The sequence below is a fragment of the Urocampus carinirostris genome, chromosome 2, assembly GCF_059441175.1.
Source record: "Urocampus carinirostris isolate Australia breed hairy pipefish chromosome 2, RoL_Ucar_1.0, whole genome shotgun sequence".
Taxonomy (NCBI): domain Eukaryota; kingdom Metazoa; phylum Chordata; class Actinopteri; order Syngnathiformes; family Syngnathidae; genus Urocampus; species Urocampus carinirostris.
This window is the reverse complement of record NC_142350.1, coordinates 43,998,224-44,020,386: the sequence shown is the minus strand read 5'-3', so window position 1 is coordinate 44,020,386 and position 22,163 is coordinate 43,998,224. Positions and strand designations below refer to the sequence as shown.

At 41.1% G+C, this 22,163-nt stretch overlaps 1 protein-coding gene and 1 long non-coding RNA gene across 3 annotated transcripts in view; one reads left to right on the top strand and one right to left on the bottom strand.

Moving 5' to 3' along the window:
* Nucleotides 1–22,163, top strand: part of npr1b (natriuretic peptide receptor 1b) — a 58,048-nt gene that overhangs the window by 21,804 nt on the left and 14,081 nt on the right. For both annotated transcript variants that reach the window (XR_015849508.1, XM_088326631.1), the window contains exons 5-17: nucleotides 20–155; nucleotides 10,513–10,607; nucleotides 17,904–18,039; nucleotides 18,107–18,191; nucleotides 18,253–18,370; nucleotides 18,444–18,515; nucleotides 18,585–18,662; nucleotides 20,169–20,273; nucleotides 20,344–20,415; nucleotides 20,481–20,643; nucleotides 20,730–20,885; nucleotides 20,960–21,128; nucleotides 21,981–22,127. Coding sequence is in view for 1 of the 2 variants with exons in the window: in XM_088326631.1 (XP_088182757.1) it covers nucleotides 20–155; nucleotides 10,513–10,607; nucleotides 17,904–18,039; nucleotides 18,107–18,191; nucleotides 18,253–18,370; nucleotides 18,444–18,515; nucleotides 18,585–18,662; nucleotides 20,169–20,273; nucleotides 20,344–20,415; nucleotides 20,481–20,643; nucleotides 20,730–20,885; nucleotides 20,960–21,128; nucleotides 21,981–22,127 (1,532 nt within the window). In the remaining variant the exon portion in view is untranslated. The remainder of the gene's footprint in view (nucleotides 1–19; nucleotides 156–10,512; nucleotides 10,608–17,903; nucleotides 18,040–18,106; nucleotides 18,192–18,252; nucleotides 18,371–18,443; nucleotides 18,516–18,584; nucleotides 18,663–20,168; nucleotides 20,274–20,343; nucleotides 20,416–20,480; nucleotides 20,644–20,729; nucleotides 20,886–20,959; nucleotides 21,129–21,980; nucleotides 22,128–22,163) is intronic.
* Nucleotides 14,910–17,531, bottom strand: LOC148371988 (uncharacterized). The gene is made up of 3 exons (XR_015849509.1): nucleotides 17,358–17,531; nucleotides 15,070–15,131; nucleotides 14,910–14,973 (listed from the first exon to the last, which is right to left on the bottom strand). It is a non-coding gene; the product is annotated as an uncharacterized LOC148371988 (long non-coding RNA).

Below are 22,163 nucleotides of genomic sequence, written 5' to 3'. Positions count from 1 at the left end.
AACCATATGCCATTTGTAGATGAACATCATCGCCGGAGGCTTCTACGACGGCCTGATGCTTTACTCACACGCGCTCAACGAGACAATGGGCGCTGCCAGAGAACGGCCTCCGTTGAAGGTGGTCACCCAGCGGATGTGGAACAGAACTTTTCACGGTGCGTTTGCCGTTTTGAGCTTTCCTTTTCAGCAACGTTGGGTGGTTATCGGGTCCCAATTGCAGTTTTTACAGTTGAAATATGACCTTGTTGGAAATATGCAATTCGCAAATGAAGCCATTGGTTGTCCTCATCAAGGTCATCGTTGTTTCTAGAGTTCTGTGGGCATCAGTTAATCAACAAGATGTGGTTGGCACTCATCCAAAATTGGAAACTATTCCTGGAACATGCCAGCACAAACATACTAACTGTAATGAGGAGCTAAACAAGATATTGATGATGAGGAAGACAAACTCCAAGGATGCTGAGTTCCAAAACTGGACTCGTTCAATTGGACACACCTTCGGATCCGTGATGTTTTGGTTCAGATGGTCTGCTAATGAGAACTATTGAGAAAAAAAATGCTGTATTTTGAAAGCACTGTGCTATAAAAAAAGAAACTACAATTGTACTGTACCATAATCAGTTCAAAACCAAATTACTTGACTACTAAAACTTTTTCCTATAAAAAGGGATTTATTTTCATACAGACATACTCATTACACAACAGCCAAAATGAATAAAACACGGACCTAAATGAGGCATATCTTTTAAACGTGTACATAACAATGAACATAAAACAAAACCAACTTGAAAGGATTTACTATAATCATTTGTTTATTGAAGTCAAAGGGAACCAGAACCCCCTGCAATATGCAAAAATACGACAAGTAGCCCACAACCCCATTTTTCAACATGCGCTCTCTTGGCCAGCAATAGTGGACCGGGGCTAATGGATGTTGGCAAAACGGGTATTACTCATTTGGGCGCGGAAAGACCGGAAGAAAAGAGCATTCACACATGACACAAATTTACTCTCTCTACCCCTGCTCCAAGCAGCAGTCAACCGGAGATAATAGATTAAGGCCGGAACAGTGCAGTTCATTTTAGGCAGGTCCAAATAGCTTCAGTGGCATAACACCCCCCAAGAAAATGTACTCTGCAGGACTCTGCTCTCTGCAATATTCGCCTGGGGATAGTGGATTGCGACCACAACTGTTCACTTGATTTTATGAAGTCCAGACTGGCATGCCTCTCAAAAAGTCCCTTCTGCAGGTCACCGCACGCAGTAATTTAGAATTGGGTCTGTTGGACTGCGGCTGCATGAGTGCAGTTCATTTAGGCGAAATAATAACTAAAAAGGAGCTGCCCGGCCCAACAAAGTGTGCTCTGCTGCTCCGTCTTCGACTGTTGTATTAATGTTTTAGCAACTTGGCCTTTTCCATGATTGATAATTTCCATGGTTGTCTTCTTGTGTCTCCCTTAACCTCACTGCGAGCCACGGGACAAATAGCTAAACAAATTCAAGCATGTTACATGAGATTCAACGATGAAATAACTAAAAAATGGCCCATTATGTCAGTTGGCAACACGTTCAAGTCTAAATTTTGGGGGAATACTGCAGCAAAAATGACTCAAATCTTTGGTTCAACTACTGATTCATTTAAAACACAAAATTGTTTTTAATAGCTCTCGTATCACTGTATTTTGATTCCTTGCAAACATTACTCAACTTTGTAGGTCGAGTTTAAATTTGTTCGAACAAAGAGTGGTTCAAGTACAGCGGTATCACTAAATTTCGATTCCTTGCAAAAATGATTTAAAATTCTTGGTCGAATTTCAATCTGTTCAAAAGCTGTTGTTGGAGTACCGAAGTATGACTGTGTTTGTATTTTTTGTGATTTTCCCTTTCCCGATAAGCAGACCAGTGGTTGCTAATACTTGTTTGAAACTTGTGGCCAATTCCTGTTCCTCCCCTAGAGATCGGACTGCGATATGGGAGCAGCTCTTGATTTTCTTGCATTCAAAATCTTGGTGAAGTGGTTCAGGAAGTGGACGTTGTGGTCTGTCAAATGCTTGGAAGTCACTCAAAAATTTTCACTGAAGGCTTCCAAGATGATTTAGTTTTGGGGGTCTAAGGTGGAAAGAGACCCAAGAGGCGTTGGTTAGGACTTTGTTGACTCGTTATACTTTGCTCGATGGCTTTATGTCAGGCGTTTGTGTGCGTTGGCTCCTACTGTTTGTTTTGTTTGGTCGGCCATTTGCAAGCCATCCATCACGAGTGTCAGGCTCTTTATTTGAGATGTCTTCACATGACCTCTCGCCCGATCGCTCGCTGCCAACGCGGCGCAGGCATGTGCTCGCGGCCACAACGGCCGTACCTGACGACGGAGGCGCGGCGCTGTCGTGCCTCGGTGGCGCCGATCGACAAAATGACCTCGGACTAGTGGCTGACTTAAGGTCTTTGTCCCTGATCCCTCCTACAGTTATAAAAGATGTGTTTTCCTTTTGAAACAGCGAATTGTCAAAAAAAAATAAAAGATTGAATATTGTCCTCGAGAGAATGAATCCCGGCATTTTCCCAGCCGTTCCCTGAGAGTTGCTTGACCACATGCCTTGCTCGCAGTGTGGCATTACAGTAAACCCCTGAGATCTGCTCTTAGGTCGGTGGGGGCGTGGGGTATTGTTAAGTGAAATTTGCTCTGTAGCAGGGGATAGAAAACTATGCTAATTAGTTCATCCCTGGTACTCTAGATAAAAGCATTAAAATAACCAATGTGTACATAGTAAATACTACATATGTGTACGATACGTGCACAGGTTTGAATAGCAAGGCAAGTATACATGTAAATTAAACAACATTTTGTTTACCTTTTGGGGTGACATGCTCTGAGCTGGTACCAAGTCAAGTCAAGTCAAATGTATTTATATAGCCCTTAATCACAAAAATGTCTCAAAGGACCGCACAGGATTACAATGACACAATTACCTGATCTTAAACCAACATGCGTGCAAGTAACAACTCAAAACCTCAGCGTGAGGAAAAAGAGAAACCTTGAGAAGGGACCTCACAAGTGGTATCCCCCTTCCAGGATGACCAGGGTGAATTACATTCCACAAATTACCACAATCACAAACTTAGTTTCCATGGTTATCATGTTTTTGCTTCTCCCTTTGATATTGACCCTTCGCACACTTGACCATAACCATGTGAGGGAAGGAGCTGACGCAATGACGGACGGCAGTGAACTGTAGTAAACAGTACTTCCTGTGGGTGAGGCAAATAAACAGTAGACAACAACAACAACAAAAAAGCTATACTATTCAACACCCTTGGCAATGACGGGTCAAATGAACATTGTGCAGCTGTTGGATGAGGTGAGTCACCTTCGTATATTAACAGATCTAACCAAATCGCGTTGTGATCTGAAATCTGATTGGCTAAACAGTCAACCTGTCCCTTTTTATGCCTTTGCATCCATAATGTTGCGGTCTAAACTATAAACATAAAACAGCTTGATAAATCTACATTATGTATGCACAAATATGTTTTAATTTTAAGTTTCTCTAAAAGACATAATGTCAACAAAACTGTCCTGCCCAAAAGGCAGAGGAAGATGCTTTCGATCACCAACAAAGTTGAACTTCTCAACACGCTAAAGAAAAGTAAAAGCAGTTTTCCATAATATCCATACGATGGCGACAAAATATCATCTGAAGTAAAGTGGATGGTTTTGAAACGTTCAGAATTAACCTATAATTTTTTAATACTGCCTTCCCAACAACATTGGCAAAAATATAATGATAATCTATAAACACACTAATGATATAAGTGCATGATTCACTTTTTTCAAATTGAGACTTTACCCTAAATCATGTTCCTGTATGCCATGCGATTGGCTGGCAACCAGTTCAGGGTGTCCCCTGCCCACTGCCCGATGTTTGCTGGGATGGGCACCAGTACCCCCGCGACCCTACTGAGGATAAGCGGTGCAGCTAATGAGATGAGATGTTCCCGTAGAAAGCCGTTTTATCCGCACAAGTGCCCAAGTCAGTCAACCAGTCATATATCATACAATTGATCAATCGTGCAATGTAGTTGCAAGATTACTTTTAAGGTTAGAAATTGACAATACAGACATCCTTTCACAAACGTTTATCAAGCACAGTACTTTATTTTGTTTTTTTGGGAAGTTATTTTCATGCCAAATTTTTGTCAACCACACGATGGCAACAAAATATCATTGGAAGTAAAGAGGATCGTGTCCTTAACACAGGAGTGCAATAAATCAGCAAGATCATTTTTTAAATTGTAAATTCACAGCACAGAAGTTATTTGTGAAAAGAACCTTTATAAAGTACTGTACTTTTATTTCTTCAACAAATGCTTGAGCCTCTTAATTGGTTTGTTCTTAGGTTTCAATGTATAGTAGAATATTAAATTAAGGTTTCTGCTCCGTGTGTTGTGACTACAACGGGACCTTTTTGGAACGCAACGAAGCGAAAAACGAGGGATTACTGTTGTAGGGAAAATGCTGTAGCGAGGGGCTAAAAAACACCTTATTTGGAACTTTAAATTGAAAATGTTGGGGGTCTACTCCAATTTGTTTCCACGGATCACAGGTTTAAGGCGCCCAACACTTGCAGTGTTCATTTTACCTCTGAAAAGTGATGGGTCCCGGGGACTCGCATGCTCAAAAATCTATGGGTCCGAACGAGAGCTATGGGTCCCCAAAATTTTGTGTTATCGGGGTTGAAATTGTAAATTGGCGACAAATATATAAATCTATATATTCATTCAGTTTTAATCATCACAGTTAATTGGTAATACAAAGCAGTTATCACTTCAGGTTTTTCAGTTCACAAAAATATTGTACATTATAAAAAATAATATTGCTGAAATATTAGTCTATATATTCATGCAATTTTAATCACTTCAGATTTTTCAGTTCATATATTCTTCGTGGTTTGCTGTCCCGCCACAGCTGTAATGCCTTCTCAATGTCCAATTGCAGCAACGGAATTTCCATAGCTAATTTGTGGTTTTCATGTCGTTGTGCCAATCCAATGTGCTTTTCTTGTTAGGAGTATTCTTTTGTTTATTATCTTTCGTCGAATCGTGCTCTTCAAAACACGTTTTTTCCTTGCCTTCGCAGTCTAGTGAAGAATTTCTCCGCTGTTTTTTTGTGCCGGAATTATTGCCGTTGTTACCACTTTCTGTATGTTTCGACTTATTACCGACACTAGAAATTACCAATTTTTTATTTATTTGCACCTAATACCAATTGTTTTTTTCGGAGGCATACTTCTATTTCACTCGACAACCACCACAACAATGACGTCATCTCGAAGCAACGAGATCTCGTTTGCCGAGATCGGCGCGAGACCAAAACAACAATGGCGGATCTGCCTGGCGAAAAGTTTGGAGTGCGGTAAATCTTTGTTAAAAAAAAAAAAGTAATCGGGTAATAACGACAATTTGGTGTCAAAAAAGTTGCGTCCCGGGGACGCACGTTGATTTGACACAATGTATCCCCAGCAAAAATGATGCGTCTAGGACGCAGGGACGCGGGCAAACGAGAACACTGCTTGCATCGTACGGATGACCGTCTCGGTGCTCGTCTCTTTGTCCCCCCCAGGGACATCCATCAAACCACCCCCCCAATGGCCGCCAATCTCATTGTGACGCTTGGAACAATTTGTCCTGGCGGACAATTGGATGACGACAAGCCGAGACGAGTCACTTCCTGTTTGCTGTCAGATGTAATGTTCCCAATTCCTTATCTTTGATTTACACGCTGCCGTTGCCTAGCAACTTATCTAAGGTCACTCAACGTTTGCTACTTTTCAAGCTTCTCGAGCAACAACAACAACAAATAATAATAAAAGAGTGTGTTCTTAGCTTCTGTGATAGGAGGCACCCCTCGAGCAACTATCGATCGCTCATTTTATTTATCATTTAATCGGCAGAGCAAGAACGCATTATATACCAGTGGTCTCCAATTTTTTGAGACAAGGGGCAATTTGATTACACACTTCTAAAATAATTTTTATTGAATTCATTAATTTTATCTTACTGACATTTTTCCTGAGAACTGATTTTCAATTATTCTAAATTATTTATAATGATTCAAGAAGGTAAGAAACAGATAAACTTCAACATGCAATATTCTCTTTCTTATTTACCGTACCTTACCAATTATTTAATTTACAAATCATAACTTCCACAAAATTTTGCAGGAAATCTCATTACATTTTTAAGAGGCTATCAGTTTTAGTTTCATGAACTTTGCACCACTTTTGTATAAATGATCAATCATGTATATTTTACAAAAATATACTCCTTTTAAATTAAATCTTGTCACATTTACACCAATCACTACATTTGCAGCCATTAAAACAAAGCATCAAATCTGTTAAACTTGGTAATTATCTGTTAAACTTGATTATGTTGTTGCTACTTACGACATAATCAATTGTTTCTTTGCCTGTTATTGGGAAGGCATTACAAGCTCCTCGCCATTGTACTGTAATCTGGGATGTAAATTGACACTGCAACTCTGTGATTTTAGAAGATGTGCATTAATGAAGTGTGTTCTGTGTTTGTTCTTAGTGAAGTCTGTGTCAGAAAAGGCTGATTCGCTTACATAAGTTGAACCAAACATGCTAGCAACCTTCATAGCGGCAGTGCACACAACACTGTTCTTTTCAGTATCCGCAAAGCATCACAGTTTTTCTGCATTTCTGTTTGTTTTGAGGTGGACGTCATTTTGCAAAGTTACAATTTCTATCTCTACCTGACCAACATCCAAATTGAACGTTGTACTTAGTTGCTCAGCAATGCGTGTTGTATTCACTTGCATGAAATGATGAGAAATGAGTGACACAAATGGCTCAAGCTGATCAAAGTCACAAAACTTCTTTTCAAACTCTTCTATTTATGACTGCATAGTACTTTTTTGTAGCTTTGTCAAAAGACTAAGATGCTGAAAAATCCACGTTCAGCACTGACTGCACAAAGGGACAGTGCAACACTTTTTGTCTGTAAATACGAGAAAATGCTCAACTTAATTTTAAATGCATTAACAGAACTTATCACGTCAGCAACAGTTTTACCTTTGCCCTGCAGTTCACAATTTAAAAGTTTTAATTTCCCAGTGATGTCAGTAAAAAATGTAAGGTCCAGTATCCACTAAGTGTCCTCCAGCAGAGAGGTGTCCCCGCATTTGGACTGCATGAACTCTTTGATATCCAAAATTGACAAAAAAAAATTCAAAATACTGCTCTGTCACTGGATTTCAGAGTGCAGTAAAAAGTCTCTACATTCAGCTAAAAGCTCCTCTAGTAGCACCTAAAATGTTCTGTGCTGTTTAGCGTTGGTGTGGATGCCGTTCATAATCTTCACTATGGGAGTCATCACATGCTCAAGGCTTGAAACGCATGCACTTATCGCCTGCTGGTTAATAATGCAGTGCTAATGCAGAAATGGTGGGAAGTCTGTGTCACCTTTACTGTGTGTGATTAAACCTGCAAGCCAGTGTTGTGCGGAAAAAGGCACCCTCTGCGTGAAACGTATTTAAATAATTTTAAGCAAGTTGATAATATTTACTGTAGGAGCGAAAATGTACATATGTCATTGACTGTTATTCTTTTTTTGTCCATGGGGTACTTTAATTTGGTGGTGTATAGAGGTAGGAACGCTTGTGTTTTCAGACCGGTATCTGTCCTAGAAGGACAAAAGGTTTTGACCTCTAAACTACGCTATGCTGCGTAACGTGGAAGCTGGTTTGTTGTTGTCCCTTCAACTTTTTGGACTGTATGTAGAATAAAAAAGTTGCTTTAAGGTAACCTAAAAACAGTTCCAAGCGTCCTTACTTTAGATCACTATAAGTATCCCCCCAGTTGCTTCAGCTACCCCATCATCCTAGATCCACCCGGCGTATAGCTATCTCAGTAGTTCTGTATTGGACTAAACTCCTTTAACATCAGGGAAAACCTTTGTGATCATGTTTGATTAAATGCAAATGGTCTGCATTTATATAGCGCTTTTCAAGTCAATGAAGACCTCCCAAAGTACTTCACACTTTTCCCTTTTACACACTAACCGATAGCAGGGTCAGCCATGCAAGGCATCTACCTGCTATCGTGGGCATTAGGGATTCAGTGTCTTGCCCAATGACACTTAGACAAATAACACAAATCAGCTGGGAATCGAACATTCGACCTATTGATCCCAAAATGAGCGCTCTACCTCCTGAGCTAATGACGCCCGAATTAGTTAAAACCTGCTGTTAGCCTTAGTCAAATTTGTAATTGTGGCTAATTAGTTGTTGCGGCCATGAGACACAAATTTCTTTCACCTTGGTAAAAATACTTCTTCCTTCAATTCACTATGAAAAGCACATGTTTTTCCACCCTTTTCCTTGCCAGGTTTATATGTGTAGAAATCGATTGTCTCCCTCGCAACGCTCAGCCATTTTCATGCGCACTCACCTCTGCCCCACGGTACATCAGAGATCTCAGATTAAGGAACTCAGCTACTTTTTTACGTTTTTATATATTTTCTATACTTTTTCTTTTTAATTTATATCACTGTATATGCAATTTTCTTTTTATAAAGAAACACAATTTTATCACATATTAGACATTGCAGTACTTAGGTCTATTTTTAAAACAGGCCCGCGGGCATGTGATATGTTCACTGTGGGTGTGTACACACCCGCGGGCACTGGGTTGGTGACCCCTGATATAAACTGGAGCATTGGAAACATTTTTTTATTGTCCATAAAGATCCCTTAACCCCCAGGGTGTTCGGGGCACCACTTGTAGTGTGTCTTGGTGAAGTACAGCCTAGCAGTGTCCATCCCTCTCCAGGCCGTTTGTAGGGGTGGGGGTTTGCTCCCCCAAAGTCTGGGTAGCGGATATCAAAAACGTGAAATAAAAAGACATACTTTAGGAAAATCTCTTGTTGGTAAAAACTTGGCAAAGCTCCCGTTTTGACCTCCATCTATTTCCTTCTGGTGTGTAAATTAAAAAATAAGCAGCATGGACAAACTTTGCCCCCAGAAACTCGCCTTACTTTAGACATCAAAGTATCACATGTTCTTTTGGAAGCATTTTGGGGGTTTTTACTCTTTCTTCTTAAATACATTTATAATGCCTATTTTGCTTATTTTTGGTAGAACAACTAATGACAAATTGTATGTTAACAAACACGCTCAAAATTTTCAAAATATCCATTTTCTTCCGAATAGCCGGGGTCGAGTCATGGGGGCAACAGCCTTAGCAGGAAAGCCGAGACCTCTCTATCCCCAGCCACTTCATCCGACGGGATCCTTAGGCGTTCCCTGGCCAGCCAAGAGATGTAGTCTTTCCAGCGTGTCCTCGGTCGACCCTGCGGACTCCTGCCAGGGAACATGCCCGGAACACCTTCCGAGGGAGGCTACTTGGAGCCCTTCTTGTCTGATGCCCGAGCAACTTCATCTGGTTCCTCTCAATGAAGAGAAGGAGTGGCTCTACACTGAGTCCCTCCTGGATTACTGAGCTTCTAACCCTATCTCTAAGGGAGAGCTCAGCAATCCTGGAGAGGAACTTCATTTCAGCCGCTTGTATTCTTTTGGTCATGACCATAGGTAAGGGTAGGAACATAGACCACCCGGTAAATTAAGAATTTTGCCTTTCAGCTAAGCTCCTTCACCACGACAGCATCTACATGATGGCAGATGCTGCACCGATCCATCTGTAGATCTCCTGTTCCATCCTCCCCTTACTCGTGAACAAGACCCCGAGATACTTGAGCTACTCTCATCCACTTGGGGCAGGATCTCATCCCTGACCCAGAAGGAGCATGCCACCCTTTTCCGACTGAGAACCATGGTCTCCGACTTGGAGGTGCTGATCTTTACCCAGGCCGCTTTACACTTAGCTGTGTACCACTCCAGTGAGAGCCTAAAACATGGCTTAAGGCCAACTGCACCACATCATATGCAAAAAGCAGAGATCCAATGCTGTGACTTTCAAACCGAAACACTTCCCAGCCAAAGCCGCGCGTAGAAATTCTGTCCATTAAAGTTAGGAACAGAATTGGTGACAAAGGGCAGCCTTGGCAGAGTCCAGCTCCCACTGGAAATGAATCCGACTAACTGTCGGCAATGCATACCAAATCTAGGACAGGGCATACCGAAACCGCACAAAAATAAGACTTGCGGTACCCCATATTGCCGAAACACCCCCCAGGGGCCTCCCTGAGGAACACAGCCGAATGCCTTTTCTGAGTCAACAAGACACATGTAGACCGGAAAGGCAAACTCCCATACACCCTCGAGGACACCTGCAGAGTGTGTAGAGCTGGTCCACGGTTCCAATTTTCTGTCAACCAGAAATACATTTTCAGAATTTTTTTCTCACTAATCACTTCGCCAATACCCGCGTTGAAAGTTTAGTTTTGAAAATTGCATCGCATGGTCAAGTAGGCTAGAAATTTGTTTTATTGATGTTGTGTGTGTGTGTGTGTATGTCTCCTCCATGATGCATTCAGGTGTGACCGGGACATTGCATCTGGACGAAAATGGTGACAGAGAGACCGACTTTGCTTTGTGGGACATGGTGGACACAAATAGCAGCACCTTCCAGGTACGCCCAAGCTATTCTTAGACTGCCGCGCGTACGGGCTCAATGATGTCGTGCAACAGACAACACACCAAGCTGCTAGCTAGCGTCGTTTAGCTTTGGTTACACACACAACAGCTGTGCAGGGTTGGGGACTAATGGAATACATGTAACGGTGTTATGTATTGAGGTTACAATAAAGTAATTGTTTTCCCTTACAGTAACAGAAAGAAATACGCCATAAAATTACCGGTACATGTAGTTAAAATAAGGATTATTTTGCAGGATTAAGATTTCATTAAAAATTATATGAACATATACATCATGCGCCGATAGACGAATTGTGTTCATCAAAATTTAAATTAGTGAGAAGAGAGACACAGATAGTAATTTTGTACAGACAACCAACTCATCTACCACTGCAAGTTTGTCACAATGTGTTGCAGGTAAAAGCACTTTTCTCTTGGTATTTTATTTCTGCTTCAATGTAGCACCCTTGTTGTTGAATTGGCACAAGCCTGCAGTTTCATGAGGCCAAGCTTGTGATGCGTTCAAGGACATTTAGTAAAAATGATCGCTTGTCTTCTTTTTGTATTTTGTAGTTAGTGTTCAAAATCACTACTCAATCATTGTATTATCTTTATTATATTGTGAGAATGTTTTACTTAGCCTAGTAAATCTGTATGTTGTCCTGATATTTGGACACAAGACATGCCAGAGTTTGTTGGAAATTTAGAAAGTGAACACTTAGTGTGTTTAAAACAGCATTGGGTTCTTAAAGTGCTTTTAATGTTAATTAAAACAAAGCATATCTTGTCTGCCATGTCAAATCCATTTTTTTTTGTTTTTGCATATAACTATACTATGTGGTTGAAATTATAGCACTTTTTAGTAGGACTACAGCAACAACCTGACCTTGGTTTCCTCCAATTCTTTTTCAAATATATATTGTTCATTTATCTTAAAGAAAACATAGTAATTTATAATATGTTTGTCTTTTCCCAGCAAATTTGTCATTGGAGTATTTCAAAAGTAATGGAAAGTAATCAAGTTACATTACTTCAATATTATAGCATTTGGATTAGGTTACATTTTTCAACAGGTAACCAATAACTTTATCTGATTACCTTAAGTAAGCCTCCCAACCCTGCAGCTGCAATAATATATTTGTTAATTATGGAGATGCATATATTTTTTGTGGTATGTACATTTGACTCCCTAAGTCAGGGGTCGGCAAGCTAAAATTTTGAAAGCGCCATATTGAACTAAAAAAAAACAATATGTCTGGAGTCGCAGAAAACTGAAAGCCTTATAATAAAGGAATCCAATTCAGTCCATAGCGTACAATCAAAAGGACTAATTTGGTTATAAATACATAATGGGCAGGCATGATTAAATGTTCATTTTCCCTGCAGCGCATTTTGTGGAGAATGACACAGCAAGTGACTACTCAATAATAATGAATAATAGTGTTTCATTCCTTAGATAAAATTAAAGAAATGCAATTAAGAAATACGACTTTTGATGTCACTTTTATTTTGAAGATTCCAAAAACCAACATCACGATGGAAGGTGCATAACGTACACCTTATCTGGAAAAAGAGAGTGTAATAAAACAAAGCATGCAATTATAAAACAGCAACCATTTAAAAAGGGAAAGTATAGAAGATCAAATAAATCCAGTTTAAGTTTGATTTCTGTCCAAATGCCAGACAATTAAGTGCATCTTCTGCATGTTGCATGTCTTTCTAATGGCCCTTTCCTCACTGTCTTAGTGGAGATAGGCATGTCTTATTTCAGTTTTGTTATTTAACTTACTCTTCATGTAGGTGTTCTGATGTTGATGAATGACTCCTTCATGTCGTCGCCATCTGTGAACGTTTTTCCGCGCATTATTATCTCCCGGGTTGCCACAAAACCTCAGTCAGTAGTGAAGTCTAGAGATGCAATCCACTCTTAAAATCTATTTTCTGCTCCTCTAATTTGTCCAGAGCTAATGCAATTAAAACTTTTTTGTGCTTTCTACTGGCACTCGGCTGATGATGTATCGCCGGTTGTGGAGCAAATCTTTGACAGAAGTGTTGACATTTTACATTTCTACATAGTTTTACAGCATTTTAAAAAACTTTGAGTTTATATAACGTCATTTTTCTACAGAAACAATATTAAAAATATATATTTCCCTCTCATCTTTTCCCATTTCCAAACATTTTCGAAAAAGCTCACGGAGCAATTCAGTAGTGCTAAATTGTTGCTGGTTGTCAACCTGTCAATTTGGTAATAATAAATTGTATCTGTAGCAATCACGTTAAATACCAAAGGCAGGGGTGGGGAACGTATGGCTCACTCTTTTTGGGAGTACATGTCACACAGATAGAATGGTAATTACGCAATTATGAAATGTTTCAAGCAGAGCTAATAGTCAGACGTGCAAAACCAAGAAAATACTGATTGCTCAAAGGGTCCAGTATATATAGCAGTGTCTGAAACTGCCGACAAAAAGTTACCAGACACCAGGGCAGACAACTCTGAAAAGTTGCCTGCCCAGCCATAAAGTTGCCTGCTCCAATTTTCACAACTTGAAACACAATAAGACGGCTCATTGCAAAAAAAACCATTGTTGATAAATATTAAGGATTGATGATCAGAATATAAAACAGAACAACACTTTAAAATTAGGTTTATTATAAATCTACTTATAACATTCATTGCATGTGTATGACATCGCTGTTTTCCATCTGCCATCATTATATACCTGTATTTACTCATCTTCATTCATGTAATGTTTGCGTTGCATCGTATGCTGCAAGCCACGCGAACTCCTCTCTCCACGATGCTTTAACTTTGAGTAGAGTCATAAATTTTGTTAGCTTCTTTTGAAATCTTTCTGCTGGTGCTGAGGTTTTGGCTAGATTCCTAACCGCCTATCAATTTTCCTTGTGTTCTCTGTGCACCCACTTTGGAAAATGATATGCAAATGCACGACCTTATTAACGCTCGGGAATGTCCAGAAGCACTAAGTTATTCGATGCAGGCTTCTGATTGGCTGCCGAAGATACAAATTGCCAAACAAACCGAAATTTCCAAACCGAACAAATATTTCGAAATTGGAATAAAGCAAACGTTTGTTTTGAAAAAAAAAAATCTTTGGTTGTTTTTTTTCTTCAAGTTGTCGGCCACCCGGGCAGAGACGTTGTGTAAGTTGTACGCCCGACGTAAAAGATGCAGGCCCCGGGCGTCCGGGAAGTCATTATTTCAGACACTGTATATAGGACACAGTCTTGACTGTAGTTTAGAGTCAAGGTATATGGAAGCTCATTAAACATTCATTCATTATCTGCACCGCTTATCCTCAGTAGGGTCACGGGGGTGCTGGAGCCCATCCCAGCTATCTTTCGGCAGTGGGCAGGGGACACACTGAACTGGTTGCGAGCCAGTTGCAGGGCACACTGAGACAGACAACTCACTCACTCATTCACAATTTGGACAGGCCAATTAACCTGACATGTATGTTTTTGGGAATGTGGGTGGAAACTGGAGTGCCCGGAGGAAACCCACGCAAGCACGGGGAGAACATGCAAACTCCACAGGAAGGTTCGATCTCATGACCTCAGAACTGTGTCCCACATGTGCTAACCACCACACCGCCGTGCTGCCCCGCTCATTAAACAATCTGTGTTTATCCTTGAGACACTGTATGATGAAAAGCCACACAACAAACTTGAATTACCCAAAAGCTCTAGCAAAGCACTTAGAGCAATCTGACTAGGTGAGCAGTAGGAATAGGCAGGGCTATAAACACAGTGGTTCTCCTTTTCCAGTATCGTCTGCATTAAAGGTAAAAACGGTGTTATCCCTCTCGTTTGGAGTATTTTGTGACATTTTGATAAAATAACTTGCTTGAAACCATTATTTAGGTCAAAAATGACATTCAAAATGAGCCTCAACATTCTTAAATAATTGCGTGAAGGAAACACATTTTAAGTGGTATATTTATATTGATATGGGACAAAGGCTTTAACATTATCATTTCATAGATTTTATCAAATTATCAAACATCACAGTGAAATAAAATGCTGAAGAATGAGCTTTTGTTTGGAGAACGTGTTTGGTGGGTTCGTTGAATATAGTCTTAAAATAAATAGTGTGACTCTCTCCCAAAAATAACAAAATAACAATAATAATATATGTTCTGCTTGGATCAAAAAAAGGTTTCTAACCCCTGGGATATAGCTTACCTGAGGATGGCAGGTGCTTACCTTTGTTTATGTGCTAATGAATACCAGGCAGGTACACTGAAATTAAGTGGGGACTTACCACCATCCTGACAAGTACAGTGGGACCTCGCTACTTCGCGCTTTGATGTTTGCGGTTTCAGAGTTTCGCGGGCCTAAAAAATAATAATAATAAAATAAAATTTAAAAAAAAAATATATATATATATATATATATATATATATATATATTTATTTTTATTTTTTTTAAACCTTTTTTAAAGGGGCGTCGCTACTTCGTGGTTCCACGTTCGCGGGTTCAGAGCTTCGCAGGTCTAAAAAAATAATAATAAAAAAATAAAATAATTTACATTTATTAGTTTTTTTAAATTTTTTTGAAAGCATTTTTAAAGGGGCGTCGCTACTTTGTGGTTCCACGTTCGCGGGTTCAGAGCTTCGCAGGCCTAAAAAAAATAATAATAAAAAAATAAAATAATTTTTAAAATGTAATTTTTTTTTAAGCATTTTTGAAGGGGCGGCGCTACTTCGTGGTTCCACGTTCGCGGGTTCAGAGCTTCGCAGGTCTAAAAAATAATAATAATGATAATAGAATAAAATAATTTGAAAAAAAAAAAAAGATTTTTTTTTTTTAAGCATTTTTGAAGGGGCATCGCTACTTCGCAGATTTTCACTTTTCGCGGGTGGTTTTGGTCCCCATTAACTGGGTCTAAGAAACAATAATATAATTTAAAAAAAATAAAAATAAAAAAAAAAATTTAAGGTGCGCCGCTACTTTGGGGAATTTCACTTATCGCGGGTGGTTTTGGTCCCCATTAACCGCGATAACAGAGGTCCCACTGTAAATAGCCTGTCCAACAAGATTCTGACTGCAGAGAGAATTCATATTTTAGCCTTGTTAAATGAATGTACTCTAAAAACACTTTTGGACCAAGCCAATACGAGGATTAATTTGACCCATTTTTTCTGGGTTGTTTTACACTTAACCCCACACTGAGGGATATTATTTTGAACAGAAATTGTCTTGTACAACACAAACAAATTAAACACGTTTGGGTGCACCTGACTATTATATTTTGAGGGGGAAAAAAACCTTGGGTCAAATCAACCCAATTATCCCGTTGGTCCGTTGTTGTTTTTTTTTACCCAAACTTCATGTTATTTGCCTGTTTTTAGAGAGAGTGGGTAGATCCCTTTACCATTAGGGTCGTAGGGGCAACATTTCCTGTGGTGTTTATTGGGCAAGTACAGCCTGGTGGTGCCCATCCCTCTCCAGGCCAGTAAGGGAATTAAAACAGGGAAAATTGACAAGCTGCCGTTAGAGGGCGCCAAATGCCTACAAATATATATGTAACCGCGGTGTACCCGTCCCACCAAAGATCCACATTCAGGCTGGGCTGGATGATGAGGTTTTTATTTCAGTTACTGTAATGAGCGACACAACATACACACACACCATGTTATTAGCACCTCGGCTGTTTTTCAACATCGTTAGCAGCGCGCTGGAGACTACTCTAGGCATAGCAAATAGTTATCTTTTCAGTTGACATACAATACAGTTTAGAAAATCACAAGTGATCGTCTAGTGGTTTTAACTTTTACAACGAATTCAACTCGACATATTTTTTAATCTGAATTTTAACCAACATCATCCTTTTCAGATATTTTTGAAAATAGAAATAAGTACAATAACGAGTGTAAAAACAGGAGCAATTTACCTGCAATGAGCGACAAATTGACAAGTTGTCTTTAGAGGGCGCCAAACTCACATAAATGGCGACAGAAACAAAACGAAAATACACCAAAAAGCTTGACAACATCAATTACATTACTGCGTATATTGCAAGATTTGTCAGTTGTGGTGTTAATGTTGTTAATAAACTTTTTGCGGAGCACCAAAAGATCGTGGCTTTCCGTTAGCAGCGCGCTGGAGACTGCTAACAATATCCGCATTCCGGTCATAAAATCAGAGGCAAAACTTAACCTTACCCAATACCAGCAGGTGGCGCTGTTGAACTAGTCATTGCAGGACACTTAAACACGAACTATACAAACATATTTCAGCAGGATTTTCAACAAAACTAAAGTTATTATTACACCCGTTACACACACACATATACACACACATATATATATATATATATATATATATAAATCTTACCAATAAAGTAGTTGAAAAAAATCGTGGTAATTTCTCGAATGTTATTTTGGAAATACGTTACTCACTGCTAATGTCATTTCACTGTTTCATGATGCACTTATAACTTAGGACCCCCTACAAGCTCGACCTTGTAGATATATGCCTATATCCTAATATTCATTTTTCAGTCTTTATGGCAAGTTTATCCGAGAGTTCAACGTCTAATCTCGTTGTAAACGACGTACTTTATGTTATCTAGTGTTATGTTATCAATAATAAAATGACAATTCTAAATTTAAATTATAGCTAATGGGGGGAGTTAAATACACACGAACATACAATGTCTACTTTACCAATACCAATACAGACATTACAATTTAAATTAAAATAATTGTGTACTTACGCCTCCGGAGTTTAAACCGGATGAAAACGTTCGGATTTGATCCATCATTGGCATGTAGATTAGGCCGCCGTATCCTCCTTCCTCGTTGTCTTCGCCGACTTTTTAGCAACTTTTTCGTCATCAAAATCGGCAAACTTTCATCCAAACTCGCTCACGAGACTGGGAGAAACTTTAAGTACGTTTTTTCCCCCTCATTTTTTTTATTGTCTCGCGAGACCTCGCACGCAAGTCCCGTCTACGTGCACACCTTTCCCCGCTGCACCCTTAATAATCATCCGACCATCAAAATCTACAACCAATCAAATAAAGTACACAAAGAACGTTTGTTTACAATTCAATTATTCATCCCACTATCCGTTAATCAATCCATCCACCCAACCAATTCTTTATACATTTTGTCATCCATCCAAAAATCTATCCAATTGTCCCCCATCTATTAATTTATCCATCCTACTGTCTGCCCATCCGTCTATCAATTGATCCTTCCATCCACCATTCCATCCATTCATCTATGAATTCTAACGACCACCTGATGCTGGCTGGCAGACGGTGTTGGTCTACAACAGTTTTGAGGAGCAGCTCCGTTGGGTGGATGGCGCCTCGTTGCATTGGCCAGGTGGGGCTCCTCCCCCCGACATTCCAGTGTGTGGCTTCAAGAATGAAAACCCCGCCTGCCACAGCAGTAGGTTGCGTCGTTCCTTGGGCAAGGAGGCGCCACTCCACGTCACCAAAGTTTTTGCTTATTACAGAAACCATCAGCATCCAGCAGATGGCATCCATGGTGGTCTTCTTCATCCTCACCCTCACCTTGACAGTGGCAGTCTTCATTTACAGGTGAGCCCAACTATTTCTGTTTCCCTGATGGTGTCCACCCATTAACTTGGGCCATGATTAGGAGGATGAAGCTGGAGAAGGAGCTGGTCGCTCAGCTGTGGAGGATTTCCTGGGATGACATCCACATTAGCAACTTTGACAAAGTTCTCCGTAGTGGCAGTAGGCTGACGCTGTCACTGGTGGGTCGGTCGGCGCCTCATTGGCTGCGCCCCCACTGCCGCCATGCTGACCGTTATCTGTCTCTGTCCACAGAGAGGCTCTGCCTACGGGTCTCTGCTGACGGATGGGCAGGCGCAGGTGTTCGCCAAGACAGCCTACTACAAGGTAAGGTGGGGGACAGGCGCAAAACAGGCAGGTAGGCCAGGTGCGCTTAAAGTTTTTTTGTGGGCGCAGGGCAACATTGTTGCCATCAAGTACACCAACAGGAAGCGGGTGGAGCTCAACAGGAAGCTGCTCTTCGAGCTCAAACACGTGAGTCACCTCATTTTGTGGTTATCATGAAGGGATGGATGGATGGAAGGGTAAATGGATGGATCCAGCAAATGATGGATGGAATGGACAGATGGATGGTGGAATGATTGATGGGCGGGTGGATGGATGAAAAAATGCATGAGTGATGGATGCAAGAGCGGCAGTAGCTCAGGAGGTAGAGCGCTCGTCTTGGGATCAAGGGATCCCAGTTCGAATACCGGCTTGTCCGTGTTACATGTCGAAGTGTCCTTGGGTAAGACACTGAACCCCTATAAGTGGGTTAGCGTCTTACATGGCTGCAATACAAGGCCGCTATTGGGAAATGTGGAGCACATTGTAAAGCGCTTTGGGAAGTCATTGACTTGAAAAGCGCTATATAAATGCAGATCATTTCATTTTATTTCATAACTGATCGGTGGAGGGAAGGCTAAAGAATGTAATGATGGATGGATGAAATAAATGTTATAGATACTTTATTCACCCCCGTAGGGAAATTCACACTTCCAGCAATATCCTTGTGTTGAAAAATAAATAAAATAAAATAGAATACAAAAATACCCAATATAACGTGTCGATATAGAGTACTTAAATAGTGCTAAAGCAAATGCATGGATGAACTAAATAAAGCAGGGGTGTCGAACAGGCGGCCCGCGGGCCGGTTTAGGCTCGCTAAGGGATTGAATCTGGCCCGCGAGACAACGCTCGGAGAAGCACAAGAAAAAAACAAGTAGCAGGTTGAAATATTTCCACTTGATCTTGCCAAAGCCAGCTGCCTCTCACAAATGCTGTACTTTTATTTATTTCTCTCTCTCTCGCCATTCATCTTCCTCCCTTTTTTCTCACTCTCTATCCCTCTCTTGCTTTCCTCCTTCTCTCTTTCTCTCCTCTCTATTTGTCTTTGGATTTCTCCCCTTCTCTTTTTCCCCTTCTCACCATTTCCTTTTTATCTCTTTTGTTTCCCATGATCTCTCTCCTTCTCTCTCTCTTTGTCCCTTTCTCTTTCTTTGTCCCACTTTCTCTTATTTCTTTCTCTTTTGTTCTTTCTCTCTACTCTACTAGTCCGACCCCCAAGAGAATGTTTGTTCCATCGTGTAGCCCCCGGGTTAAAATGAGTTTGATACCCCTGAAATAAAGAGAATGAATGGATGAAGGATGGAAGGATAGATTGATGAATGCATGAGTTGATGGAATGATGGTTGGAACGATGGAGGGTTGATAGATGGAATGACTGATGGATGAAATTTTAGGTAAAATTCCTGGATGGATGGAATGATAGGTGGCCAGATGTATTGATTAATGGATGGAAGCATGGTTGGATTGATGAATAACTGATGGATAGAATAATTAATAAATCAATTCACGAATAGACCGATGGGATGATGGATGTATGGACGCATGCAAGGATGGATTGATGAAAGAAAAATCCTTCTAGCAGCCGTGGGGCATGATGACCTTCTGGCATGAGTTGATGATGTCACAGGGTGAATTGATGTCATCTATACTTAGATGCGAGACGTTCAGAACGAACACCTGACGCGCTTCATCGGCGCTTGTGTGGACGCTCCCAACACCTGCATTGTCACTGAATATTGTCCCCGAGGCAGCCTGCAGGTAACCCCGCCCACTATCCTACCTCGTCGTGCATGCCTCTGGCATCTCATGTCGGCTTTTGTGCACGCAGGACATCCTGGAGAACGACAGCATCACCCTGGACTGGATGTTCAAATATTCCCTCATCAACGACATCGTCAAGGTGGGAGAGTCGCTCGCAGACAATTGGCATGCCCACTTTTGCTGACGGTCAAAGGCGCCTTGCAGGGGATGGCGTTCCTCCACAACAGCGTTTTGGTCTCCCACGGCAAACTCAAGTCATCCAATTGCGTTGTGGACAACCGTTTCGTGCTGAAGATCACCGATTACGGCCTGAGTGGCCTGCAAAGTGAGAGCCCCCCTACCAAGGACGCTCACGCTTACTACGCTCGTAAGTCTTCGGTCAGGGGAGGTCTGAAATTTGGGGCTTGTGTACAGAGCTTCCTCTGGTTTCACCAAGTTTCGATCTTCCTTTAGAGAGGCTGTGGATGGCACCAGAACTCCTCCGCATGGAAGCCCCGCCCCCTCAAGGCACCCAAAAAGGCGACGTCTACAGCTTCGGTATCATCCTCCAGGAGGTGGCACTGCGCCGGGGGGTCTTCCACCTAGACGGTGACCTGCTCAGCCCCAAAGGTTGAACAAGTTTTTGTGCGCGTGGCAAATTTTGTATGTTGGCGGGTTTTCTTCAATGTGCTCTCCCCCGGCAGAGGTGGTGGAGCGCGTGGTGCTGGGGGAATGGCCGTGTCTGCGGCCCAGCGTGGACCCACGCTCCCACAACCCCGAGCTTGGCCAGCTGATGCAACGCTGCTGGGCCGAGGAGCCCACCGAGAGACCCGACTTCGGACACGTTCGCCTGCTGCTGCGCAAGCACAACAAGTGAGAGACTCCAAATACAATAGAGCCCAGGGATACTACAATAATTCTGAGGTGGGGGTCGTTAAGTGTATGATTGTATGGCGGGGGATACAAACCTATTCTAATTAGTTCAAAATGTGCATATGATTACATTTTTATTTACCTTTAAAGTGACTTGGTACAGTACACCACAGGGTGGACGCGAGGGAAGGAGACAATGACGGCATATCAAAACTAAAACAAATTTTAAAGCTTCACTTATGCGAATTGTCATGTCCTTGGAAGATTTCCTTGCTTATATGACATCATATGTATTAAACAATTGTATTTGATTTTATTATTAATTTAATAGTCCTGATTTTCAATTGGTTACACCCATGCAACTTAGCAAGTCTAACGATTCGTATGCGTTCTTTGTACTTCTTGATAATCACAAGCTTTTTGGCTTCTACCTTTAGCATGACTGCAAGCCTTGGCACTCATAGCCAATAAATACAGTAAAAAAACCACAGTATTTTATCGTTGACTTGCAGTCTTCACAGGACTGTGAACTGAATGAACAGAGAGAGAGCCATTTTGGTAAGTTAAGCCAATAGCATATTGGCACTTTCATGATGCTATGACGCAAACAACTGCTAATAGCAGACAGGCATCATAGAGATATAACAAGTCTTACGCACTAACACTTAATAGTTTTTGCCCACGCGAAATAATTTGTCCAGAAAATGTTGCGAAGACCCCCAAAACCTTATTCCAGACAGTGAAGTGAAAACACAGTAGAGCTGAGTCACCGTATCTCGGTGGTCTATATTTCTTGCAGGTGGCCAGGAGGCACCCTCGCCAACACATTCATTGTCGCTTTTTCTCAATCAGGGAGTCGAGAACTAACATCCTGGACAATTTGTTGTCCCGCATGGAGCAATACGCCAACAACTTGGAGGAGTTGGTGGACGAACGCACGCAAGCGTACCACGAAGAGAAGCGCAAAGCCGAGACTCTTCTCTACCAGATCCTCCCGCAGTGCGTAACCCAAAATTTTTCTTTTCAAAATAAGAG